General features: G+C 50.8%; 1 protein-coding gene across 6 annotated transcripts in view; it reads left to right on the forward strand.

Moving 5' to 3' along the window:
- Positions 1-26,524, forward strand: part of ZMYM3 (zinc finger MYM-type containing 3) — a 31,915-nt gene that overhangs the window by 206 nt on the left and 5,185 nt on the right. For 2 of the 6 annotated variants that reach the window (XM_059859120.1, XM_059859118.1), the window contains exons 2-18: positions 9,616-10,506; positions 11,180-11,223; positions 11,620-11,692; positions 12,478-12,769; positions 13,187-13,364; positions 13,716-13,928; positions 14,541-14,691; positions 15,249-15,364; positions 18,282-18,368; positions 18,697-18,847; positions 19,429-19,601; positions 20,029-20,194; positions 23,855-23,913; positions 24,453-24,621; positions 25,203-25,318; positions 25,474-25,648; positions 26,200-26,346. In XM_059859120.1, coding sequence (XP_059715103.1) covers positions 9,630-10,506; positions 11,180-11,223; positions 11,620-11,692; positions 12,478-12,769; positions 13,187-13,364; positions 13,716-13,928; positions 14,541-14,691; positions 15,249-15,364; positions 18,282-18,368; positions 18,697-18,847; positions 19,429-19,601; positions 20,029-20,194; positions 23,855-23,913; positions 24,453-24,621; positions 25,203-25,318; positions 25,474-25,648; positions 26,200-26,346 — 3,187 coding nt within the window. In that variant the 5' untranslated portion in view covers positions 9,616-9,629. Of the gene's footprint in view, positions 1-347; positions 500-529; positions 547-759; positions 10,507-11,179; positions 11,224-11,619; positions 11,693-12,477; positions 12,770-13,186; positions 13,365-13,715; positions 13,929-14,540; positions 14,692-15,248; positions 15,365-18,281; positions 18,369-18,696; positions 18,848-19,428; positions 19,602-20,028; positions 20,195-23,854; positions 23,914-24,452; positions 24,622-25,202; positions 25,319-25,473; positions 25,649-26,199; positions 26,347-26,524 lie in introns of those variants that run through there. The other 4 variants (XM_059859116.1, XM_059859119.1, XM_059859117.1 and 1 more) reach the window with 4 other exon arrangements.

Raw genomic sequence — 26,524 nt, forward strand, 5'->3', positions numbered from 1 at the left:
AGGGTGGCGAGCCCATTCCGTGCGATCCGCTCCGCGCTTTGCGGGTGGCCGCGTGGGTATCGGCGGGAACCGGGGCGCCCCGTTCCGGCCCGCGCCCCGCGCCGTGCTCCCCCCCCGCAACCCGTCGTGCCCCGCCAGACCGCCGCCGTCGCCCGCGCCCCGCTCCGTGCTGCCCGCCCGCCTGGACCCGCTCCGCCAGGCGGATCCGCCCCAGGTTTTCCAGCCGCCCGTCGCGATCCGGGCTGTCGCGCCGATCCCGCGGTCGGGGTTCTGCTCCGCGTTTCCGCGGCAGCCGCTCGTGAGCGAGTCTCGCGAGCCCAGGCCCCACCGCGGCCTATGAGAGCCCGTCCCTCGCTCCACACAGCCAATAGGGCGCCGCCGCCGCCCCCCCGTCGGCTGGCAGCGCGTTGAGGGCTCCGAGCGGCGCCTCCATTTAAAGGGGCCGCGACCCGAATCCGGGTTCTGGGTAGAGCGGGCGGCGCAGCACCGGGAGAGCCAGGTACGAGCGGTGGCGGCTGCAGGCGTGCCCCGGCGGTGTCCCGGGAGGTGCGGATGGGGCATTGGGCTGGTCTTGGGCCCCGCGAAGAGGGGGCGGGGCGGGCGCGTGCGGCGCTGGTACCAGGGTGGGGGGGGTGGGTGAGCCCCCTGGGGAGGGGGGGGCGTGCGCGCGCCTTGCGGGAGGGGGCGTGGCCGACGCCCCCCGGAGGGGGCGTGGCTGGTGCCGCTGGCCCCCTCCCCGTGGCGGCCGCTTGGGGGCGCCCTGCGGCGGGTCCCGGAGGGGGGGAGCGCTGTGCGACCCTCGCCCCTTATGGGGGATCTGGGCTATGGGCTCCTTCGGGACGGATGGGATGCCCAGCCTGACCCCCACCCTGGCGCAGCTCCAGTCCAATGGAGAACCCAATGCGACTTGCTCTGCAGTGCGGGGGAGGCGGTGGTCTCTGCAGCCCTCCCGGTATGGCTGGGGAACGCAGTTGCCTGGCCCCCATCCTCGCCTCGGTTCCATGGAGACCCCCGTGGGCCCTCGCTCTGGAGGAGGGTGGTCTCTGGAGTCCCCCGGCATGGATGGGGAGCCCCCATGTGAGCCTCATCCCCGACCTGGTGCAGAGCACACCCCGTGCCCCCCTGCAGTGGGGGGATCGTGCGACCCTTATGCCTTTTGGGAAGGGGTCTGGCCTCTGGGTGCCCCTGCTGTGGGTGGGGAACCCACCAGCCTGACCCTCATCCCCAGCCCGCTTCCATGGAGACCCCAGTGAGATCCTTGTCCCTCTTGTGAGAGGTGGTCTCTGGGTACCCCTGTGGTGGATGGAGAGCCCCAGCCTGGTGCCCATCCCTGTTGTGGGCTGGCACAGGGAGGCGTGGGGGGCAGCCCTCATGGGGGACTGGGCTGGCTGTGCCCCCCAGCCCGGGCACAGGCTGGGCCCAGGGTTCATGGCTCCTGGGAGGCCCTGAGCGCTCAGCCCAGCGGGACCTGTCCTTGCTGAGGGGCTGTACTGAGCAGTGACAGCAAACAGCCCTGGCAGCCTCTGCCCCAAAGCTCTGCCCGGGCACCACCCGCACTCGGCTCTCCTGTGTCCCCAGGGCCTCAGCCTTTATGGTGCTGTCACCACACGCTGGAGCAAAGTCTGTGGGGCTCACAGCTGCTGCTCTGTGAACTGGATAGCCTCTCTGACAGCCTTCCCCTGTGCGTGGGGGTGTCTGGAGCCTCCTCAAGGCCTCATGGTGGTGTGTGTCCCTGGGCACCATGTGCTGCTGTCGAGGATCGGGCTCCAGGAGAGGAAGGGGCTGGAGCTGCCTTGGGCTGCTGCGGGAGGCCCCAGTCTGCTGAAGCCTCCCCATGTGGGCAGGGTAGCTGTGGCCAGCAAGGTGCCCTGGGGAGCATCAAGCACCTCCTGTGTGGTTGGTCGAGGTGGAGACAGGCCTGGCGAGGCAGGGAGCTGGCTGTGGTGTGTGCCCAGCTTGGGAAAAGGCCCTGGCATCAGATATGCTGTGTGGGCAGAGGCAGCACTGGACGTGTCAGGTGATGGTGGGAGGTAGGATTTTCAACTGAGTGCTGAGGGATGGTTCCTGGAGTCTCTTTTGATGAGGATGAGAGCTGCTTCATTTGTGCTCTCCTCTGCTCCTGCTATGCTTCCAGGTATGGCTTTTGTTCTAGGCTGAAGCTTTTTTCCTTTTCATTGCAGCTGCAATCCCCTAGAAAACTTTTAATCTGCATTTTCTCACCTAACCCTGCCTAGCCTGGGATCAAAGCTGGTGATAAGAGCATAGCCCTGTTGTTATTGTGAGCTCAACCTTATGAAAGGAATATCCTACAGAGCTGTAATGACTAACCTGAGCCTCACAGCTCCATAGTGCATATTTGCACAACCTCTTTTTCTCTCTGCACCTGCTCATATCCCTCTCCCTGTGAGTGCCCTTGCTTTGGAGGATGACAGTGAGAAACACCAGAGTCTCCCACATCTCTGGCAGCCAGAAGAGCCCAGGCTGAGCCCATGGCCTCACTTTGGGGGCAAAGCCCATTGTATGATATCTCTGTGGGTGTCTTGTGGTCAGTGATGCTGGGATGCACAACTGTGATGGACACAGATGTGCTGGCAGAAGCCTTGCTGCAGAAGGGTTGTGGTCAAAGCCATCCAATGGAAGCATGGAATAGGCTACAGCTGTGACAATGCATTTGTTAGTTTAGCAAAGGCAGTGCTAAGGACTTGACAGGATTTGTGTTTTAGTCTCAGTAGTATTTTATTAACTTCTGCTGGTGGTGCAGGTCAGGAAATGGCAGTGTCTGAGAGCATCCTCACCAGTCCTGCTGGCCATGGGCTCTGGTGCTGTCTCCTGGCCACTTGCTGAGAGCCTGCTCTGCTGCCCAGCCCTGGGCAGCCCAAGGGGTGAGGAGTTGGTCTCTAGATGGGGTGGGATATTGCTCTGCTCATCACAGCCTTGTCAGGGCCACTCTGAAGAGCTGCATGGGAGGTGAGGCCTCCCAGCACTGAGGTCCCTTTCCAGCACCTTGGTGGCAGGCACCTTACAGAGGGATCTGGGACTCTCAGTGAGGCAGAGGAGACAGCTCACACTGTGTTTCCAGTATTTTGGCTCTGCAGGGCCTTTTAAGGAAAATTACATGTTTTTCCTTCAAAGATAGATCCTCTCAGAGACTCTGCCCTTTTCTCTCTCTTCCCTGTGCAGTAAGGTTTATTCACAGAACCACAGACAGATTCGGGTTGTAAAGGACCTCTAGAAGTGTCTGGTCCAACTGACCTGCTCACAGCAAAGCTGATTTGAGGCCTTGTTGTTCAGGGCTTTGTCCAGTTGGGTTTTGAGGACCTCCAGGCAGTCTGTGGCCTGTTCCCAGGCTGCAGCACTCCTCTGGACAGTCACCTGCTGTCCATGCAGCTGTCCTCTCCAGCTGCTTGTGGGATGTGCCAGAACACTTTTTCAGGTGTTCTGATGCCTTCCTGCGGCAGTTGGGTAACAGGTAGACAGACTTGATGACCATCTGGTTTTCACCACTTCCAGGTCTTCTATTTTTTCAATCATTGTCTTGGTATCATTAAGGCAGTTTGGACACACACTGCTCAAGCATGCTGTACCTCCAAGCCTTTTTTGTTGTGCTTCTGATAGTACTTCCAAAGCTTTTTACCCACTCACCCCTTTCCCCTGCATTTAACCCTATTTTGGCTGTACAAATACCAGGAGAATTTTCTCTTGGACTTGATGGCTGAGTAGAGTTGGTTCTTGAAGCTGAATTGCTCTCCAGATAGCATTGCTGCTAAGGGTGTACTTAGATTTGTTACTCTTTTCTCTGTTGCACCACACTTAGTGCTTTGGGAGATCCTTAGTGCTTTGGGAGGTCTTACAAGGATATGAGAGGATCCAAGCCATTTCAAACTGCTGCCAGGATGGCGTTCTGGATGGATGAGGATGCTCCTTTTGCCTGTCTTAGCATTTACTGCTATGGTTAGCAGCAGATAATGCTGAGATTGAGGAATGTTGTCAGTTTTATTTGGAGTGTTGCAGGCATTCTCCTGGTAAACGTAATTCCAGGCCATTCTGTGAGATTTCTGAAATTTGTCCTTCTTGCACTTTCTTGAAACTGAGGTGAAGTTTCTGGAATGCAAGCTCAAAATCCAGCTTGGTCATTCCTGCCTTTGAGGAATTTACAGGAGACTCATGGCTGTGTGTTGCAGCACCAGCTGCTCACTGCTGGAGGATTTAGGCTGTCTGGGTTCAGGGTGGCTGTGATACTACATTTGAGGCCTGCAGCCCTGAGCTGGGGCTCCTCCTGTAGGAAAATCAAGTGATGATCTCCTTTCCTGGCTTTGGGGCTATCAAAAAACAATTGCTGGACTCTCAGTGCTGCTGGTGAAATTCTGGAAAGGCCCTTTTTTCCCTGTGTACCAGTTACTGTTGTGTAGACAGTCCCAGTCACACATGGAAACTGGCCTGAAGGGGTTGTGGTGAAAGCTGCTGCAGTTTGCACTGATTGAGAACCAATCATACATTTGGAGGTGGGACAGTGTTTGCCAAACCCTGCCTGCAAAGAACAAGGACTTGACCAGTGGCATCTGCAGGAGCTGTGGCTGACTTGGAGTGAGTCACTGCATGTAAAACCTCCAAGTCACAGAGGGTTTAAAGATCCCATGGTCAGTTGTTTAATCATGTGTTCACAAGCTTGTCCAGCTTTGATTTCCAGCTTTTTGTGTCCTTGTGTGCATCTGTCTGTATCTCCAAGGAGTTGTCTGCTGTAGATCTTCTTACTTTGTGACTTTTTTGAGATGGGTCACATCTCCCTGTTTTTTTTCAGGGAACAGAATAGGTTTTGCACTGGAGGGTGTTCTCTAAACCACATCTGATTATGTGTTACTGTGTCAGAGTTTTTTTTTTTATTTGAAACATCTCAACTCTTCCAATAACTGTTATCAATTGTAAATAGTACCCAAGAATGAGACAGTGATGGTCTAAGATGGCACTGTGTGCAAGTAGCACTGTACTGAATGTCACCAAGGCGGCTCTGTGCTTTTTGAGCTTGCAGCTCAGAGAGCTGCCTCTCCAAAACCACAAGTAAGTAACAAAAATCCTTTCTGCTCCTTTCTGGAGAATTTTGACTGGACTGGAACATGGTCCACAGTAGTGTGCTTAGCTTACTGGTGATTCTTTGTAAATTCATTTGAGTTGAAGTGAGTTAGCCAATATGTAATAAAGGTTTGCAGTGCTTGAATTTAGAATGCTATCAGCTGTCCAGATAAACTTAGATAAGTCACAGCAGAGAAGTTGGCTTCTGCTGTACTCACCACTCAAAGTATAATATTGTTGAGTCTTACAGACCTTGTAGATGGGAGGTGGTTGAAATGTTCATTTAAGTGTCTTTTGTAGTTACTAGTTAATTATTTTCATATTTCAAATTATCTCTAATAGTGAAAAATATAATCCTTCAGCCTTCAAAAATATTGAAAATCTGAATACACATCCATAAACCAAAGTCCAGGACAGATACTCAAACAGTTCCTGTTCCTTTGCTAGAGGAGAGCAGTAACTGCATGGCTGTGGGCTTTTTTTTTGTGGGCTGTAAAGACTTCTGAGATGTTCTCTTCATCAGGAGGGAGTAACAGCAGCTTTTTTTTTTTTTTTTTTTTTTTTTTTTTTTTTTTTTTTTTTTACTGTCTGTTTTTATTAAATGTTTGATGGTCGATCCTCATTTCTGTAGGTAGGCCACGTATTCCCCTGCTAATGGTTACCTGAGTTACAGCACCACTGATGTCTTTAATAAGCTGGATAAAGTCCCAGGTAGTCACTTGGATGTGCTTTAGTGTCCTGGCAGAGATGTTGCACTTTGAGCTTCCAGATCTGAGGGAAGGTCCCACGTGCCCCTCTTTGCAGAAAGAGCTGGGCAGGTCTGGTGGTCACAGGTACTGGGTTTGGCCATCAGTGTTGTGTTCTGTGCCAGTCCTGCACACCTGGGGAGGACCCCCAGCTGTCCCATCACTTCTTTGGAAGTGCTTTCTTGCCACCTGAGAAGCATTCTGCTGCAGACTGTTCTGCAGGAGACTTTGCTCCTTCAACTTGTTCTTCGCGAGAATATATCTCTTACTGGATACTCCAGGGAGTACTTACTCCTAAGTGAGGAGTTCCCAAATGCTATATGTGCTGCTAAGTGCAGGATTTCAGCACACTGCCTCCTCTTGGTTTGGCCAAGTCATGTTGCACTGTACTCTCCTTGCTGCCAGTTATGTGGCTGGAAAAGAGGAAGATTTTGAGCAGACCAGTGACCAACCCCAGTGACTGAGCTGTGCATTAGCTGATCCTGGAATAAGAGAGGTGATGACTTGTGGTGGATCATTTCTGCACCTGCCAGAAACAATAAGCTATTCTGTTTCTGTTGTGGAAAGTGAGAAAAGACTTTACCAGAGATAAAGTGCACGCTCTGTTTGCAGCTTAACTCACTGTGAAGCTCAACAGAAGGCCCAGACAAATCTGACTGCCTGGGGCAGACAGAAGTAGAGCTTCTTACCTTGCTGCAGCAGAGCAGCTCTAATTTCTTCAGGTTGAGTTTGATTTCAGAGCAACCCACAGAACTGGAAAATACCATTCTTTCCTATTTTAAGAGCCTCCTTCCTCATTCTTATCAGCTGGTAGTTGAAAGCTACTATAAAGAATTCATTGTCAGGGACATTCTGTGCTTTCCCACTCACACTGTTTGTCAGCATCACCTTGGGTCCAGCCTCAACTCTTAACTCCATCAGCTTTTCCAGATTCTTTTAAATATATCAAGAGTTGGCATTCATCTGCCCTGTACCATCTTGCAGCTCTGCTGCAGCAGGTTGAAAATAAACAAAAGGAAAATATTTCTAAAAACTGAGTGTTAAACTGCAGGACTTAAAACCACTGGAATTTTAGGAGGTCCAAAGTATAAATTGGTTCAAAGTGGGATTAGGCAGATTCACAGAGGATTTGCCCAGTACAGATTCTTAACAGGGACATTGTCAGTGCAGCTCAAGCCAAGTGTGATTCTTCAGCAGCTGAGTGCGTGACTGGGGATGTGCTGAAGAGGAACATCCTGTTAGTTGTGTTTCTTATACTCTCTCCCCAGGTATCCATTCCTGGTGTGAACAGGAACAGAATATTTGAGCACATGGTCCTTTCATTGGACTGACTGCAGCAGTCCTTAGCTTTGCACATCCTAGGAAGTTTTGGTTCCTTCTCCAGAATGTGTGAGCTGTTCTGCTGGGAGGATTCAGATAGAGCTGATAAGAGGGGACAGGGCCTCGAGCACAGGGGGCTTCCAAAGTGAGTGAGTGCTCTTACTGCAGCCTTGCCTCTGCAGAGAGGTCTGTTCCAGCTACATCCTGATAGTTTGGAGTTGCCTTAATCTGCGGAATACTTCTTCTCTTTCAGACTTTTCTGTTGGTCAGGCATGTTGCCATTAAGTCAGAGTTTTGTCTTGCATTGTTTCACCCAAAGTTTGAAAGCAGTGTTAAGGTGTACACTGTTAAACCAGATGCCTTTGGTAATATGAGTTACAGGGCAAGATTGTAGATTGTTGCTTGCATTGTGCTCTGGAGGGAATGCCCAGATGGATTTCTTATGCTCCAAATGTTTCCAGGGTCTATTTCTACCAAGCAAAGGCTAGGCCAGCTGAAAGTGGGAATTACTTTAGGACCTTAGTGGTTCATTGCAAACTTGTGCAAAGTGTCTGAGGTCATTCTGAGGGGTATTTTTGCTCTGTTAAGTATACCTGTAAATAAATTTTCCTTCATCTGGATGCTTTGAGGTTTTTTTGCTTGTTATTGTAGGGCTTGCTGTCTGTGAAACTGGGTGGGGATATCTTTGAGCAGGAGATATTGCTCATATTCTGAACAGCAGGAAAAAAACTTTATCATCTTGGAAAGGTTCTCATCTTCTTCAAATCCTTAGGACCTTTCTTTCAGATGTCTTTGTTTCTATTTCACTTTGTTCTTATTTTTGTCAGCCAGCCTAAAGCATGTTTTAGATCCTGCATTGCTCTGGAATTGACTTATTCTAAAAGTTTTGTCTCGTCTTGTAACTAAAAGTGAACAGAAACACCAGAGTCTTTGGGGGTGAAACTTGCTGAGCATTTCTAAAGATTACATTTGCTTTAGTTTCTGATTGGGATTGTGGGAATAGTGCTTTATCTGCCACCAGGAAACAGAAAACATTACTGTGTATTTAGATAAAATACGGAGGCGGTGGCTTTGAAATCCAGTTGTTGGGTATGATTTCCTTAAATTCCTGCTTGTCTAAGTTTCAGAAGCTGGGTGCCTTCTCTGTCCAAGTGTGTTCTATTTAGTTCTGAGCAAATCATTTGTGAGTGAAAATTTGCTTGTCCTTTCAGAGGTAAGGATATGAAAAAAGAGTTAAACAGCCATCATCAGTGAAATTAAATCAGGCTTCCTCCTTCATTGATATAGATGAGTTATGCCCACTGTAAGGCCAAATAAACAAAAGTACTGTGTCTTCTCACTCAGGGCTTAAAACAGTGCTAAATTTAGAATTGGAATTACTCTGATAGGAAGGGCTAGGTTGCTGCCACATCATTTGATTCTAGTGCCTTTTTTGTAGTGTCTGCTTAGAGCCTGTTTGGGGACATGATGTTATTTCAAGTCTTACACTGCCTTCCCACTTGCAGACTCCAACTCCTTCTCCCTTTCCCTCTTCAGGTTTGTCAACCATTATCTCCTTGTGGGGGTATAATTCAGTTTTAGACCACATTACTTGCCTCATCTCTAAGTCTTGACCTTTCTGTCTTATGATGATGTCAACCATGAGGATCTGGGCTGTAACTTGCCCTCTGAGGTTGGCAGTCTGCATCACACCTTCCTGTTCAAGTCACTGTTTGTGCCCTGCAAAGTCACAGTAATCTTTTTTCCTGGCTCTGCATTGCCTGCTTGTGTCTATCTTGCTACTTGTTCTTCTTATGACTGCTTTTAACATCAGAGCTTTACCACCTTTCTTCTTGCCACCCTCCAGAACTCCTCCTAGTTCTAACTCAAGCTTTTCCAGTTGTTCCATGTCTGAATATTAGCCTATGTAATTTGGGGCTATGCAGTAGCTGTAGTTATACTGTAACATTGTTTATATCTGTCCTCTGACAGGATTAATGCATATTGTCATCCTGTGTCTTGTTAAGACTCACACTTCAGGGCTTGAAAGGAGTTATTTCTACCTCTATGTTTAAGAGAAAAAAGGTATTTTAAAAGTTAAAAATGTGTTAGCTCCATAAGAACAGATCAGGAGAAAGGACAGACCAGATTATTCGGATAGAGAAGAAGGCAGGCTGGGGATATTACCACAGAATATTGGTGTGGAGCCTCTGATACCCCAATGTGTCATTTAGCATAAGCAAGTTTCTTTGCTGTGCTGGGTGAGGTGTGTGAGGGCTGTAGAGTTCCCAAAGGTCTGTTATACCAAACTGCTGCATCGTGCTGCTGACTTTTGTACCCTCACGAGTAGAGGTGATTCACCTGCTGGTGTCTGGTGTCCTGGTTATGGCCTGGCAGCATTCCTGGGCCTTGTTTTACTCCTGCAGTGTTCAGAAGAGTGGACAGTTCATGTTCTATGTTAGACTGCTTTTCATTAACTTGCAAGTCTCTCTCTCATTTCCAGTTGCCATCTTCTAAATGGATTCCAGTGAATTTTCAGGATCTCTGGACCCCCTGTCCTTGCCTGACAAACCGCTCATTGGTGATCTCCCTGCTGACATGGAGTTTGGTGAAGATCTCCTGGGCTCCCAAACAGCTTCTACCCAGGAAGTTTCAGTTCTTCAGCCCCCTGGCTGGGATCAATCCAAGCAGATGACTTCAGATGAGGACTTGGACCTTGTAGTGAAAGCAGACAGCGTGTCTGAACTAAATAAATCAAATGACTGTGTTCTAGATAAACCTGGTGTCTTGGATATGCTGGAGAAACCTGGTGACAGGGATGATTTGGGTAAAACCTCTGACTTGGTGGATAAACCAGAGGGTCTGGATGGGCTGTGTAAGGCACAGCCTTCCCAGGACGTGGAGGGTGGACCAGCAGACTCCTCTGCCTTGTCTAGAGAAGCTGTTGGTCCAGAAATGGGGAAAGAAGGGGAGAATGCACCAAAAAATTGTTCTGGGGATGTAAAGGAAGATGGTGCTGCTGCTATTCCTGCACTGTCTGGTGACAATGCCCCTGAATCACCCCACCAACCTGTCCCTGACTCCAGGGACCTCAGCAGTGCCCCGGCCAAGGAAGAAACCACAGCACAGTCCTCAAGTCCCACAGTGCCCCCTCCCCAACTCAGTCTTAAACAAACAAAGAAGATGAAGTTGAAGGCGCCAAGGAAAAGCTCACCTTTGCAGAGGGAAGGGCTGGCAGGGGAGGCAGAGGTGCAGCTGAGCCCAGACAACAGAACTGCAGCTTTGCCCCCTGAGCCTGTGGAGAAAACCCGGGCAGAGGAAGGGGATGATAATGGGAAGAACTCACTTAAAGAAAACAGTGTACTCAAAGCACAGGAAGTCTTACCACCAGCAGGTAAGTTGTTGGCTCAGCAAAACCTGGCTTCCTTTTGCTCAAGTCATCCAGCTAAACATTGCTGAAGCTGGAGTCTGCTCTGCATTCCAGCTCATCCCCTGCTATGGAAATAGCCAACTCTTCTGATGGTCTAGATTTGGGCAAAGCCTCTTGTGTAAAGGGAATAATGTTCTGGTGTGCACAAGCTCCTGCTCTGGCTTTCATGGCTTTAACTGATTTTTGGTGCTTGTGGAAGCAGGGAGCTTCCCCAGTAAAGCTGTGGCTGCTCATCAGCTTAGCTCACACTCTCCATTACTGGAGTCTTTGCTGGAACTGAGGGTCAGCACCAGGTGTTTCCAATAGGCAAAGTTCCTCTGCCCAGGCTGGCCATCCCGAGGAGATGCTCAGTCTTGGTCAGAAGCAGTTGGAGGTAACTGCCCACCCAGCCTGCCTCCTCCATGCAGGGAGGTCTCCCCCTTACAGGGCTCCTCCCAGTCTGTGTATTTGGATCTGCAACTACAGGTGGTGGGTTTAGGAGCCTTCCACCACCAGAACTGTACTTGATAGCCAGGACAGGCTGAGGCTTCCTGTGCTGACTGACCCAAAGGGTGGCTGCATTTGGAGAACACCTGTGCTCTTCTGTTGGAGAAAAGCAAGATGTTAGATGCAAGCTTGTTCTGTGATTTTGTTCCAGGGGAAGGCCTGTCTGGGAAGGGAAGCGAGCTGCCGGCTGAGAAGGTGAGGAGAATGCAGTCAAGTTTGTATGGTACAGGAGCACAGAGCGTGGCTGGCTGTTGTCAGACTCTGTGAGGGACACTGGCTGTCGTGTCAGCCCTCTGGGAAGGAGTTTGCATGACTCCTGTGACAGTGTGATCCCTGTGCACTGCCACTATGCTGTAATGTGGCTTCAGTGTGTCCCTGCTGCCCTCAGCTGAAATGTCATTCTCATAAGCCTGCTCCCCTCTCTCCTCTGTCTTGCCAGCTCTGATCAGGTATCCATGGAGTTTTATCCATTCTCAGCCTAGGTACTGGGAAACCAAATCCCAGAAGTTGGAACTTCACCATAATCTGGGATATTTATCCATGGTTGTCCTAGCTGCTAGTTAGCCTAACTATTTTCTGAATGTCTTCTAGGAGCAGAAAAGAAGTGAACGACCCAGAAGATCAGAAACTGTCAGGCCTGAGACTGTGAACTCCTCAGAGAGCAGTGAGTAACTGGGGTTGGCCAATCCCTGTTTTCAGCCAGAGAGAATGGTCCAGATCCATTGTGGGCAGGTAGTTCATGGTGTGAGTACAGTGGGAACTCAGGAACTTTTCATCCAGACTTCCCTTCTACACAGGACAGATCCACAAGTCTTCATCCTGGGGTGTCTGCCTTGCCTTCTCAGGGCACTTTGGTCAAATCAGGGAGTGTTGTGGTATTTTTACAGTGGTGTGTGGACACCAAGCACTAAGTTACAGGATGAGACTGGGGGGTGTTCCCAGGAAATCCATTTTCCATCTCCTCACCCAGGAACTTCCTTCCGTTCTCTCTATGAGAGCAGGCTGTATGAAGGAAGGTTGCATTTTGGAGATTTTGCTGAAATGAAGTGTCTCTTTGAGATATTGAATGTCACCCTGCCATTCCCTAGTATTTGTGTGTTGCTCCTTTATTGCCTGCCTGTGCTAGAATCTGGTGATCAACACATTCCCTTTTCAGTCTAACAGTTCTTACAGGGTAGATATTCACACTTTGGGCTTCTGCTCAACCTTGGCATATCATGACTTCCTAGACAGGAATTGTATTTAAGCCTGGTTTGTTTAAACACCTCTTGATTCATCTCCAGTTACAACAGAATTTCTTTTAAGGGTCCCTTTATCATTCCACCCAGACAGGAACAAAGTACGTGGAGGGACCCTAGAAAGGTGACTCAGAAAATCCCAGCATGTGTTTCACAGCAGAGTTTCTCACTTCCTAACGAGGGTTTCTGATCTTCCTGTGGTGCTCTGCAGTTCCAGTGTCTGACGAAGACTCTGATGCGATGGTGGATGATCCCAACGACGAGGATTTCGTCCCTTTCCGGACGCGGCGCTCCACGCGGATGTCGCTGCGCGCTCAGATGGCGCAGCGAGCCGCCCGCTCCTCCTTCACCAAGATGACGTGTGCCAACTGCCGGACCCCGCTGCAGAAGGGCCAGACTGCCTACCAGAGAAAAGGCCTTCCTCAGCTCTTCTGCTCCAGCTCCTGTCTCACCACCTTCTCAAAAAAACCGCCTGGCAAGAAGATATGCACCTTCTGCAAAAAGTGAGTGTTCATTCCCCTTTCCTCAGTGCTCCCGTGCTTGTGACCCCACTCAACTGCTCCACAGCTCTCCTGCCAGTGGCCCTCATTCACCCACATCATTCCTTCCCACTGCGAGCTGCTGCCCCATGTCTTCTTTCACACACTGTCTGTCCCATGCTCCCTACACTCCCTTAACCTTATTGCTTTCCCTGCCTGTCCCCAGACTTAGTGCCCCATATTCCAGCCTCCCCTCAAAACAACCTCCTGCATGCTCTGTCTTCAGACACCTCTCCCCTGGGCCAGGACAGAAGCTGCTGTGAGACAGTTCTTGCCAACTTTTTGGGACACCAGAAAGTCCTGTACATTGCAGTGAGCCATCCTATCCCTTTATGGCAGGACACGTGTTCCTGCACTAACCTATCCCCTCCTGATCCCCAGGGAGATCTGGAACACCAAGGACTCTGTGGTTGCCCAGATTGGTTCAGGTGGCTCTTTCCATGAGTTCTGCACCTCTGTCTGCCTTTCCCTCTACGAGGCCCAGCAGCACAGACCAGCACCTCAGTCTGCAGATGCCTCGGACACCAGCCGCTGCAGTGTTTGCCACAAACCTGGCGAGGTAAACAAATCCCTTGTCCTTCCCACGTCCTGAATAAAGTGCTTAGGACTCGCAGCACTTAGTCTTGGTTAAGACCAGGGCATTTGCTAGGTTTTCCTGTGGTGTGAGGCCCCTGAGCTGGCTTGGGCTCACTCTCAAGCTTTTCCTTGCCTGATGATCACTGCTTCCTGCCACTCTGCTCTCCTAGTTGTTCTTCTGAAGGGAGGCCACTCCAAGTCCACACCAGCTTCCAGTATGGCACTTCCCAGAGTTTTAGTGCCTGTTATCCCAAGGGCTGTGCTTGTATTAGTACAGCTGCATTGGAAGGAGGCCCATGGTGGTTTGGGAGTGACAGCAGTGATGTCTCTGCAGATCCAGCACGAGGTCAGCAATGGGAACGTGGTTCACCGTATCTGCAGCGACGCCTGCTTCACCAAGTTCCGGGCCACCAAGGGGCTGAAAACAAACTGCTGTGACTACTGTGGACTTTATATCTACAACAAGGGCTTGCCCCTGGAGTACCTCTTCCATGAAGGCCAGCAAAAACGCTTTTGCAACTCTGCGTGTCTCAACAGTTACAAGAAGGTGGGTGGGGGCAGCTGCCTGGGTGGGGGTGTCTCTGTGGGCACACAGCAACTTTGCTTGGTGTGGCACAGTATTTTTTATTAAATAGGAGGTGACTTGAATCCCCTTGGTATTTGATTGCTGACAAAGCAGCTAAAAGATTGCTGTGGGGAAACTCTGAAGCAGCAAACAGAATTGATTGTATCTGCATGAGGCCCACCATGGGCCCAAGCATGGGTCAGAAAGTCCATGCACTGATGACAGAGTGACAGTGGTATATGCAGTTAGCATGGACTGGCTTCTGGATGTCTCTCTAGAGCTGGGCTGGGTATGTTCCTCTGTCACCTGAGCAGTCTTCACTTAACTGTGTTGGAAGGGGTTGCCAAACTCTGTATTCCTGCCAGGCTACCCTTGAAATGAGAAGTTGAAGTGCCAGAGGCAGCTTTTCTTGCTACCACCACCTGAATCTGCAGACTTTGAGCCTATCCCTGGAATCAGGTGGCCACTGATTCCAGGGATAGGAATTCTTATTCCAGGGATAGGAGAGCAGTCCTGTAGTGGATACAGCAGTGGGGTGGGATATGGCCAGCTGTGATGGTCTCCTGGAAGCTCTGTTCTGCTCTGTGTTTGCAGAAGAACACTCGGGTCTACCCCTGCATGTGGTGCAAGACGCTGTGCAAGAACTTTGACATGCTGCCCAACGTGGATCGCAGTGGCAAGATGGGCCTGTTCTGCTCCATTTGCTGCACTACCTCCCACAAAGTGAAGCAGTCAGGCTTAGTTGGTAAGAGCACCTGTGCAGAGGAAATCATCGGCTCTCCACTTAATTCCTTCCTTGGTATTGTTTATTGCTTGTGGATGGGACTGAAAAGAAGGTAAAAGCCTGGGGCAAGGGTCCAGTGAGACAAGTGGAAGTGCAGAGGGAGGAACCCTTGCAGCATGTAGACATCTTAATAGAGGTAGTGTTCATTGCTTAATAGAGGTAGTGTTCATTGCTGTTCTTGAGAATACAGGGAGCAGGTGTAGTGCTGGATTGTGCTGGCGTTGCCCTTCCCATTACATGGTGTACTGGGGTGTCCAGGAGAGGGACAAGTGTTGCAGCCTGTTTTGTCCAGATTCCTATAGAGCCATGGTCACTTCTGTGAACCCCTCTGGTCTCCATCTGTTTAACATTTCTGTCCTAGCAGAATCTGGTGCTCCATGTTTCCTGCTGTTCTTGTCCCTTGCTTTTTGGTAATAGCTTGACAGACTGAAGATAAATGAGTAGCTTGCATGCCATCCTTAGAATCCAGTTCCGCATCCTGTGCTGCTGCCCTCACCAGCTCCTATCTGTTTCGTCAGGTCCCCCTAGACCCTGCAGCTTCTGCAGAAAGAGTTTGTCTGAACCCTGCTATTACAACAAGACAGACCGGGTTGTCTACCAGTTCTGCAGCCCCAGCTGCTGGACCAAATTCCAGGTACTGAAATATCCTTCATGCTGGGCTGGGCCATGGAGCTCATGCCTCCTTTCACACAAAGCAGAGGCTCCACCTTCCTTGAGCTCCTCAGGGAGGGCTCCTCAGAAAGTCTCTTCTGGAGCACAGGAGTTGCAGTGACTGTGATTGCTCAAATCCCAGTCTTGGCCCTGTCTCCCCCACCCTCCATTGGGATAAGGTGGGCTGCAATTCACTCCTGTCTGTCAGGTTGTGCCCAGCAGGAGGGCAGTGCAGAGCTGTGCTGCATGGGTGGTTTGAGATAGAGCGGCCTTATGAGAGCACAAGTAAGCAGCAAAGCACAAGTGCACACCTGATAGCTCGGTGGAAAAGGGCAGAGCTGCCCTCTCAGCCAGGTGTCATTGAGAAACATAAGTCTTCCAAGATGTGTTGTCTAAAAATTTACAAGTAGCAGGCCTTGTTTAATAATCCTCAAAGGCTTGACTGGTATTTTTAATCTTTTGATGTTAAGTTTCAGCATATGTGAGATGTCTGTGGTATTCATAGGCAATTTCAAGAATATTAGTTTTGTACAGTTGTCAAAGAACAAAGTAACAGCCAGGAAGACCTGAGAAACTCAGGCCAGGACATGTCTTGGGCAACTGAGAAAACATAGAAAATCTAGAGGTAAGAGTTAGTTACCAGCAGTTGCAGCATTTCATTTTGATATTTAATTTGTTTGGGGCTTTTTCTTTTTTTTTTTTTTGGTGGGTGGGTGGAGACATTTGGTTGGTTGGGGTTTTTTGGTGGGTTTCTTTTTGTTTCTTTCTGTTTGTTTATTTGGGTTTTTTTAATAAATCCTTGATGTAATCCTTCACTGAGGTCTCAAACAGTGTGAGTAGTGTAGCTATAGAGCTTTTAGCATTGTAGACTTCATAAGATTAGAATCATAGAACAGTTTGGGTTGAAAGGGACCTTTAGATGTCATCTGGGCCAGCCTCCCCTGCAGTGAGCAGGGACATCTTCAATTAGATCAGGTTGCTTAGAGCCCTGTCCAGTCTGATCTTGAATATTTCCAGGGTTAGGGCACCTATCTGTGCCAGTGTTTCACCATGCACTTGTAAAAAAAAAAAAAAAGAAACAACAAAAAAAAATTAATCTCAATATGCTCTCTTTTAGGTTAAAACTATTACCCCTTGTCCTATTGCATCAGGCTCTGCTAAAAGGTGTGTCCCCATCTTGCCTACAAGCCCCCTTTTAAGTATTGAAAGGCCATAATAAGGCCTCCCCAGAGCCTTCCCAAGCTGAATAATCCCAACTCTCAGCCTTTCTTGACAGGAGAACTGTTCCAACCCTCTGGTCATTTTTATGGCCCTCCTCTGGACTTGCTCCAACAGGTCCATGTGATTCCTGTGCTGGGGACCCCAGAGCTGGAGGCAGCACTGCAGGTGTGGTCTGACCAGAGTGGAGCAGAGGGGCAGAATCTTCTTCCTCTACTCTATTGAGGAGACAACTAGGTTGGTTAGGCAGGACTTGCCCTTGGTGCCCTGTGCTGGCTGTGTTGGCACCTCCTGTGCTCCATGTGCCTCAGCACAGCTTCTAGAAGGATCTGTTTTATGATCTTCACAGGCACTGCACAGTTCAGTTGTTTCCAGGGTCCTCCTTTCTACCCATTTTAGAAATGGTTGCAACTTTTCCCAACGAGGACTTCATTAATTCATCTAACTTGAATTATTACCATATAAAATCAGAATTGTAAACATATGAGTAAACCCATGCATCACCTGGGTTAGGAACTGTCTTGCTGGCAGATCTCAGAACACACTTGTCAAAGAAAAAACACTGAAGAGTATGTTTCAAGATGGCTTCTTGAGAATCAGTGCTAAGCCCAAAGACTTCAACATCTTCACTTATCATTTGGCAATAAAGTCAAAGTAAGCATGATGAAATTTAGCAGATGAAACAAAAACTGGTGAAGTGTTAGCCCATGCTGCATTCAGGGTAGTCACAGAAAGCAAAGCAATTGGATTAACTGACAAGGCTGGTTCCTCCTAATGTGTGCTTAAACGCAGTTTCAGTGCAAGATCCTGTGTCAGCCTTACTCAGGTAGTGTGGAGATACAAATCTTGGAAAGTAAGGATTTTGAAAAGGCCATGGAATTACAGCAGATAAACTATTCAGTATGAGCGTCTCAGTTTACAGCCACACAGGGAAGGATTAATTTATTGCAAGTACAAGCAGGCGAACATAGAGTTAATGTTTGAGGGCTAGGGAGCAAAAGAGCTGCCTAGAATGATGCACATCTAGGAAGGATGTTCTCCAATGTCCACTTCATTTTCAATGGTGAAGGAAAATTGGAAGTATTCTGAAGAAAAACCCAAAAACTAAATTGGGGCTTGAAAAACACTTGTCCTGAGGCACTTGGAGAATGTCTTATCTGAAGTTATCAGAAAGTAAACCAGGAATGACTTTATTAATAAATATATCCTTGTGGATAAGACACAAATGCTAAATGCGTTGTGGACAATCACCAAATGCTGTTTATTCTAGCAGATTAATCTAGCAGAAAATGGGATGAGAGGCTGCTTGAAGTCTTACGTTGCATTATCTTGAAAATAGAAATCAGGCACCTGTGCTTGAAGAACTTTTAGATAAATCCTCAGAAGAGGTAGCAGAGCCCTCATCATCTAAGTTTTCAAATTCAGTGGTGTGGCAGCTTGAAAGCTTGCCTTCCTGAGAAGAGCTGGACCCAGCACACCGGAAGCAAAGTGAAATTGCTCTCAAGAATCATCTCTCCAGGAGCTTGAGGCATGATGAGATGCCACTGAGTCCCCACAGTGGCAGCAGAGGGGGGCCAGGCAGGCTGCAGGCCAGGAAGGAGGTGGCAGTGGTGGCAGTGTGAGGCAGGTGCCTGCTGCCCTCCAGCTGCTCTCCCCTCATGAGCTGTCTCTGTCTCCTGCAGCGCACCAGCCCAGAAGGTGGGATCCACCTCAACTGCCATTACTGTCACAATCTGTTCAGCGGGAAGCCGGAGATCCTAGACTGGCAGGTGAGGACTTCCCCTGGGGGGGTGTTGAGGTGGAGGCCAACACTGCAGAGAACCTCTGGGGTACTTTCTCTCCCTGCTCTAAGCAGAGCTCCTCCTCTGCCAGTCCTCTGAATGCCTTAGCTGCAGAGATGTGCCTGGAGACTACGCTGAGTGCCGCACTCCTGATATTCAGCAGGATGTCAGAAGGGCAGGAGGAGACCAGTCCTGCCAAATCCTGTGCTAGGAGAGTTGAGGACTTAACTCAGCCCTGTAGTCTTTCTCTTGCTTCCCTGAGAAGTGTGGAAACCTCCTGCCGGCCTGGCTGACCTGGCTGTGGTCTCTTTGGCAGGACAAGGTGTATCAGTTCTGCTGCAAGGACTGCTGCGAGGACTTCAAGCGGCTGCGTGGGGTGGTGTCTCAGTGTGAGCACTGCAAGCAGGAGAAGCTGCTGCATGAGAAGATCCGTTTCTCTGGAGTGGAGAAGAACTTCTGCAGCGAAGGTACTTGGGGAAGGCATGGGAAAGGCAGAGCCCCCATGCCAGCCCATGCTGGGGGAGGAGAAGAGAGCATGGAGAGGAACAGAGGGGAGATTGTCTTAGCCAGGCCCTGGGGCAAGAGCCTTGCCATGCAGTGAAGGGAGGACTGTTGTGGGGATGGCTTGCTGTCCAGCCAGGCCCTAGGGCAAGATCTTTACCGTTCATTGTGTCCTTGGGGAGGGCCTTCTCACAGCTTTTCTCTCTCTGGGGGCTGGGGAGACAGCAGGTGGCAGCTCCGCTCCTCCTGTCATCATGCACTTCTACGCTCTTGCGTCTGGGCTGGCCTGACCTGGCCTTGCCCTGCCTGCTGGGTTCCTGCACACAGGAGGTTGGAGTCAGACTCTTCCTAGAAGCATGGAGGTGAGAGATGGCAAGTCCCCGTGAGGTCCCATCTTATCCCAGCCCTAGGGGCCAGTGCTGGATTGTTCCCTACAGTGTGTTGCGTGTGCTCTGTTGTCTCCGCAGACCTGGATTCTGGTCATGTTTGGGTCAGGGAGGCCCCCAGTTCATCCTGGGAAGGTTTCACTCCTATTGTTTCTCCGCAGGGTGTGTGCTTCTTTACAAACAGGATTTCACCAAGAACCTGGGCCTGTGCTGCATCACCTGCACCTACTGTTCTCAGACCTGCCAGCGGGCGGTCACCGAGCAGCTGGAGGGCAGCACCTGGGACTTCTGTAGTGAAGACTGCAAAAGCAAATACTTGCTCTGGTACTTCAAGGTCAGTATTGGCACTGGCAGCTTGTGCTAAGTGCTGTGGTGGGCACGGCACCCAGATAAGTGGGCATTGCTCTGAGGAAGTTCGCACTGCTGGAGTCTGGCTGGCACTGCTGCGGAGAACCTGGCACTGCTGGAGTCCTGCCTGGCAATGACGGGACACTGCTACGGGGAAGCTCACGTAGCTGGAGTCCCCAGATGATCCTGCCAGACAGAGCACTGCACTGAGGAAGCTCACAGTGCTGGATCCGCGGCCAGTGCTGCTGGGAGAAGTTCGCACCGCTGGAGTCCCTGGCTGGCACTGGCAGGGCACTGCTGTGGGGAAGCTCACTGCACCTTGCGATGTGCACCTTTCACTGGAGAGTTGTGTTGCACTCGGAGGGGGTGTGGTTAGTTACTCGTTGTTTCTCTCCTGCTGATGCGGGCTTTAGGCAGCTCGGTGCCATGCCTGCAAGCGTCAGGGGAAGCTGCTGGAAACCATCCACTGGCGGGGGCAAATCAAACACTTCTGCAACCAGCAGTGTCTGCTGCGATTTTACAATCAACAGAACCAGCCCAACCTGGACACGCAGAAGGGGCCCGAGAGCCTGCTGAACAGTGAGTAGGAGGGAGGGAGGGAACCTGCATAGCTCAGTCTGAGAGACACAGGGAAGACTCAACAGCAGGGGGTGGAAGCTGCCTGCCTGGGACTGGAGGAGACGCTAGGGAACAATCCTGCACTGGCCCCTGGGGGGGAAAGGACGGAGTGGGACCTAATGGGCTTCTCCATCTCTAACATCTATGGTTCTATGACACACAGGGCCCAGACGGGAGGAGCCGGTGCCAGCGTGCTGCCTGTAGCTCACACTCTTAGCGAGGATACTCAGGGATTTAACATCCTCAAGTTGCCAGCGGAGAGCTCGATTTACAGGGTTAGGGGACAGCGTGGTTTGGCATGACAATCCACCTGCAGCCTCACACCACCTCCGAGCTGTGACCTTCTCAGATCTCATAAACTAATCTGGATTGGGCCAGGTCAGTGCTTGGATGGGAAACATTCAAGGACAAAGAAGGGTGCTGCAGGAAGTGGTGCTGGTGATGCTGTAGGTGGGCTCTCCTTCAGCCAGAGCTGAACCTAGAACGGTCTTGAGGGAGCACTGAGCTGCTGGAGGCACTGTGTCTTGCGATGTTAGGTTGGAGTCCTACGACTTACCCAAAGTTCACTGCAGCTTTGGGGAGTTACCAACCCTGTGTCCCAGATAACCCCATTCTGCATCCATGGAGTACCAGCTGGAGAGGAGATTTTCACTGCCTGTTGCCCCATTTCCTATCATTAATTCAAGCCAGTTCCTTATGGAAGATTGCAAAGTGCTTTGGGATCCCTCAGGATGGAAGGTGCTCCTAGTGACAGTGACAAGACACCGCTTGGCCCACGGACACCTGCAGTCTCATTCTGCTTGGTCTTTCTTAGGCCATGATCTCCTGGGTGACCTGGGGGATATAGTTAAAGTGCTTGCAGCTTATGATGGGACTTGCTTTAGTGCATCAAGCTTCAACACATACCTGCATCACAGGTTCAGGGCTTTGCTGGCCTCCCTGGGATTTCATGACGTGTAAAACCCTGGTTAGGGTGTGCCAAGGAGGGGAAACCAAGACAAGGACCTTCGCATGAGAGACTTCATCCTCGATCTCCAGACTCTTGAGGTTCCTCCCCTGACTGTAGAGCACTGATCATAGGACAGGGGAAGCTCTGGATGTCATTGCTGCTTAGGCAGCAAAGCAGAACTGGTCTGCCAGAAGCAGCAGGTTCCCCCAGCTAGGGGAAACCAGCCTTCCAACAGGCTGTGTGTGGTGACAGCTCAAGGGGCAGCACACTGGAGTGACCTGGAAAAGGAACTGTTGGTTTCTGCTGGCACAGGAGGGCCCATGGGAATTCTGCTTGATTTACTGTGCTCTGCTGCCCAAGGGAGGAAGAGGTGTGTGACATGCTGGTTCCTGTAGCTCACCAAGTGATTCCACAGCCCTAGCCATGCCATTTGTCCTCTGCTGTCAAAGCATGTCGCTTTTGAGAGATCTGTACCATGGCTTTTGGGACAGGCACAGTGGGCAAGCTCTGCCTGCAGAGGGAAGATGTTTCACACTGTTCAGCCCTTGTCTCCTTGGAGCCATGGACCACAAGACTGAAAAGTACCTTCACCACCACCACCAACCACGAGAGTCTCAGGCCTCCTCAACCATATCTCTGAAGGCCCCCCAGAACTCTGCTGCTTGGTATGTTGGGCATCACTCTTCACTGTGCCCCAGCTGCATCTCCATGCAACCTGTAAGGACTAAAGGGAGCCAAAGAAAAGCCTGTCATCAGTTGTCAGTGCTCATCTGAGCACGAGTTCCAGGCTGTCTCAGCAGTTACTGTGCTTAGTGGATGCTGCTGGTGGCACTGGGCCCTCTGTATGCTCTGGCACACCAGTCCCCTGCCAGATGTGGGACAGCTGTGGACATCCTTGCCCCGGGACTGTGGCATACTGCTGAGTTTGCAAAGGAAGGATGCTGAAGCCAGGACCCACTTACAGAGAGCTTTCCAGCTGTGCTGTGCTGTGCAGGGGATTTTGGGAGGGCCAGCTTCTGCATGGTCTCCTGTGGACCTGACAGCTTCGTTCCCAGCTTGCAAGGGACTATCTGGATTTCAGGCTCATCTTGGACAGAGCTGCTTATTCTTGCTTACTCTCTTGCAGCCAGTGATTGCCTAAAACCATCAATTCCTGTGGTCCAGTGGCTGCTACCAGTCTGATGATCCCGAGAGTTCTTGTAGCTGATCATACAAGCAAACATTCCCTTGCTGGGAACAGTTCATGTAGTGTGGGATTGAGGAGCTTTGCTTCAAAACTGTGCCCAAAGGCTTCCAAAAGGAGCTGGCTCTGCACTAGGTGTCCAGCTGGAGAGGGTAGAAATCACAGTTGTGGCAGGCAGTGCCTTGTCACAGCTCCTTGTTGGTGTTGGGATGAGAAAAAGAACAAGCTGCAGCTTTCCTGGAAGCCTGGACACATAGCACATGGCAGAAAAATCTTGTTTTCTTTAGTCCTAAATCATTGCCAGTGGGGCAATCATGTTTGCTTTAGATTCTGCTGCAGCCGAAACTTTACTCATAAGCCATAGCTTGTCTTTTCTCATTCAGGCCATTGGTGTTTCCTACCTGGACCTGCTGCCCATCCACTTTGCGTTGTCAGGGTGAGTTCTTGGCCCCTGACACTGCTTCAGATCCTATGGCTGCATGCTTAGCTGCAGACTAGGGAGCTTCCTCCAACTGGGGTTCATCTGTTGCCCCCTGTGGTGGTCAGCAAGTAGAGCCTGATGGGCCTCAAATTGTACAAGAATTATCCTGCATTTCCTCAGGTCAGAGGAAGTCTTCACAGTGTGAATGTCCCTGTGTTAGACCTTTAGGAATCTGGGTCTTTCCTGAAGGACCTGTCTGTGTACAGGAGTTGTGAATGGACCCACCACTGCCTTTGGGTGCTGGGACCTGCTGCTGTCCTTGCAGGGGTCTCCTTCATGCATGGCCCACCAGCAGAAGGCAATTCTTTTTGCCAGTCATGTGGGTAACCAGGGATCACTGGAGATTGGGATGAAGGTGTTCTGTTAGCTCACCAGCCTTTGAGATGGGTGCAGGTTTTCTGCAGAGCACATGAGCTGGAATTCTCATCCAGGGCAGGGCGATAGTGTCACCACCTGAGACCAGCGTCTGCCACAAGCGCCTCTCACCTGCAGGTGATCCTCTCTTTCCTTAGGGGAATGGATTGCATCCCTAGGGCTGGGGCAAAGCTGTCTCTCTGCTTTCTGGGATTTCTCACAATGCTGCTACTAGCTCTGTCACCTTCTTCCCAGGGATCTCGAAGCACTTTGCCAAGATATTTGTTGTAGGGATATGGAGGCACAGGGAGGGGCCATGGCTCGGTACAGCAAGCCAATAGGCAGAGCTGGGATTAGAGCCCTGGATTCCTCTCTCTACAAGGGGCTGGGATTTCTCCTGACCTGCTGTGATGGGGAAGGGGTGGACTGTAACAGAACACAAAATCACATGGGAATAACTTGATTTTAGAGTTGTAGTGTCTTCTGAGGTGTTAGGGCTAGAGATTGTGGAAACATTAACTGTTCCTGGAGTGGCCAGGAGCAGTTTCTGGGGAGCCTGTCCCTGCTCTCTGGCTGCTTGCACCTCCAGTCCCAGCAGTGGGACATGTTGGCCCAGGAACTCTTGAACTTAAGAGTTGTTGCTTTCTCTTACAGGTCAGACTTCAGAGCCAAAACCAGCTGTCCCTTCCACACAGAAGGCAGAAACTAACATGGTAAGACCCTTTGGTGGTAGGAGTTTGCAAGACAAAGGGGCTGTCCCCAAAGAGAGGACAGTTCTGCCATTGCTCAGGGAGATTCCATTTTTATAAAAAAAATGCATTTTGAGATGTCTGGGTAGTGGGAGATGAAAAGAGCTCCTAGGAAGGCAGCATCAACGTATCTCCTGCAAGGAGGAAGAATAGCTGTTCCCCAGGAAGCATTGATGAATATCCTGACACTGGCACTGGCTCCTCTTTGCACAGTGCTTTCCTGTGCCTGGGTATAGTTGCTGTCCCACTGTTCCCCTCTACCCCATGGGACAGGAGCCACCATTACTGGACTCCTGGCACAGCAGAGGCAGCACACAGGCTTGCTGCCTGCCAGGAACAGCTTGGCTGTCCTTCATCATGGCCTGACTGTGGGAGTGTCCATGTGTTGGGGAGTGCCAGGCTCCAGGAGGTGCTTTGGGAGTCATTCCATCTGCACCTGTAGTAGGGAAGAGATTGTACTGCCTTAGGTAGACATCAACCTCCTGCTTTCTGCATTTCCCCAGCTGTCAGCAAAGGCCTCCTCAGCCCAAACATCTCCAGCTGTGCCACCTCCCGCCCCACCTCTGGTTCCAGCCACCCCTCGGAAAAACAAAGCTGCCATGTGTAAACCCCTGATGCAGAACCGGGGTGTCTCCTGCAAGCTTGAAATGAAGTCCAAAGGATGTCAGACAGGTAGGAAAGCAAGACTTAACTGTAGGATTACAGGAGTGTTTTGGAGAGGCAAGTGGCACTTCCCTGCTCCAGACTAACTGTGAATCCAGCCTGAAATGCTGCACAGTGCGAGCTGGGTGTTTGAGAAGTCTCTGGGCAGGTGCAGGGCAGACATGATAGGGTTTTCCATCACCATTTCCATCACCAGCAAAAGGAGAGATGTAGAGGGCTCTGTAGTGTGATCCTACTTCTTGTGGGACAGCTCCTGTCCCTCTGGAGATCATTAGCTTGTCTGAGGGCTGTCTGCTAAACCGGTTCCACTCTAGTTCCTGTTGGGCATGTGTGTGTGGTCTGCAGCATATGCAAGGCAAATAGACCTCTTAGCAGGGCTATGTAAGAGCAGGATTTTTACTTCTGGCTAAGGCAAGCCTCTCCTGTTGCTGGCCTTGACTTGCTGCTATTGCAGCTCTGCCCCTGAGTCCTAGGAGCTGGTGGCTGGAAGGGCTGTGGTGCTGGATGGCTGGGGGCATGGCAGCATGCAGCAGAGCTTGGTGGAGGAACTTCTGGGATTAAGGTCACTGATGTATTTTTGCTCTTGTCAGAGGCTGACTGGAAGCCCCAGCTGGTTGTGTTGCCAATCCCCGTCCCGATCTTCGTGCCTGTGCCTATGCATATGTACTGCCAGAAAGTACCTGTGCCTTTCTCCATGCCTGTCCCGGTAAGCACCACGCTTCACCTGCCCATGTTCTCCTGCTCTTGTGATCCTGCCTTGCTCAAGTCTCCCTGCTTCTCTGTTCATGCTCTTCTCCTGCCTCTGCTTTTATGTCAGTCTACTGAGTGTCAGTTTTCTGCCTGGTGTGCTGCTGTCCACAGGTGCCTGTGCCAATGTTCCTGCCCACCACACTGGAGAGCACAGAGAAGATTGTGGAGACCATTGAGGAACTGAAGGTGAAGATCCCCTCCAATCCCCTAGAGGCTGACATCCTGGCTATGGCTGAGATGATTGCAGAGGCTGAGGAACTGGACAAAGCCTCCTCGGACCTGTGTGGTAGGTTCTGCCGTGGCTTGGTCTGGTCCAACAGCTGGGATCAAGGAGGGTTTGCTAGCTCTTGGAGCTAAAACACCTGCTGGAATTGTGGCTCTCCCAAAGCCTTGGAAAAGGAAGCAGGGAAGAGCAAGTCCTTAACTCTGCTGAGGAGGTACCAGAAGGGAAGAGCTGCAGCAGGGAGCAATGTCTGCCACTGTCCCTTTTGGGTTGCCAGTCTTGTGGCACATGTGCAGCTCTCTCAGTTTATTCAGGTGGCTGTACAGATTCTTCCCTAAAGCAGCTTCCATGCTACAAAAGGTAGCTGCATGCAGCCCTAGTCTTTTAGGTTTTTTTACTTGGGGGCTGCATTCCTACAAATGGCAATGATGGGGGCTGTGGATGGGGAGACAACAACCTTCCAGTGTCTTGCTGTCCAGGGAAAGCTGGACAGCTCAAGTGTCATGGGGCTGCTCTGAGCACAGGGATCTTGACTTCATTTTTCAGCTGTCAAAGGGAAAACAGACAAAAGACTTTCAAGAAGATTTGGTTTCTGATGAACTTTTTCCTTTCAGACCTGGTGAGCAATCAGAGTGCAGAGGGTCTCCTGGAGGACTGTGATCTGTTTGGACCAGCACGGGACGATGTGTTGGCTATGGCTGTCAAGATGGCAAATGTCCTCGATGAGCCGGGCCAGGACCTGGAGGCTGACTTCCCTAAGAGTAAGAGCTGTGTGACACAGGTGTGCAGGGCTACAGAGGGGGGGGGGGGGGGGGGGGGGGGGGCCTCCCACTGCCCTCAGCTGTGTGCACTCACCTCCCTGTGCCCTCTGACCTGGTGTGAGAGCCCTGCGGTGACTGCTTGCAGCAGGGGTGGGGAGACCACCACTTCTGAAGGAGT

This window comes from Haemorhous mexicanus, chromosome 14, assembly GCF_027477595.1.
Source record: "Haemorhous mexicanus isolate bHaeMex1 chromosome 14, bHaeMex1.pri, whole genome shotgun sequence".
Classification (NCBI taxonomy): Eukaryota; Metazoa; Chordata; class Aves; order Passeriformes; family Fringillidae; genus Haemorhous; species Haemorhous mexicanus.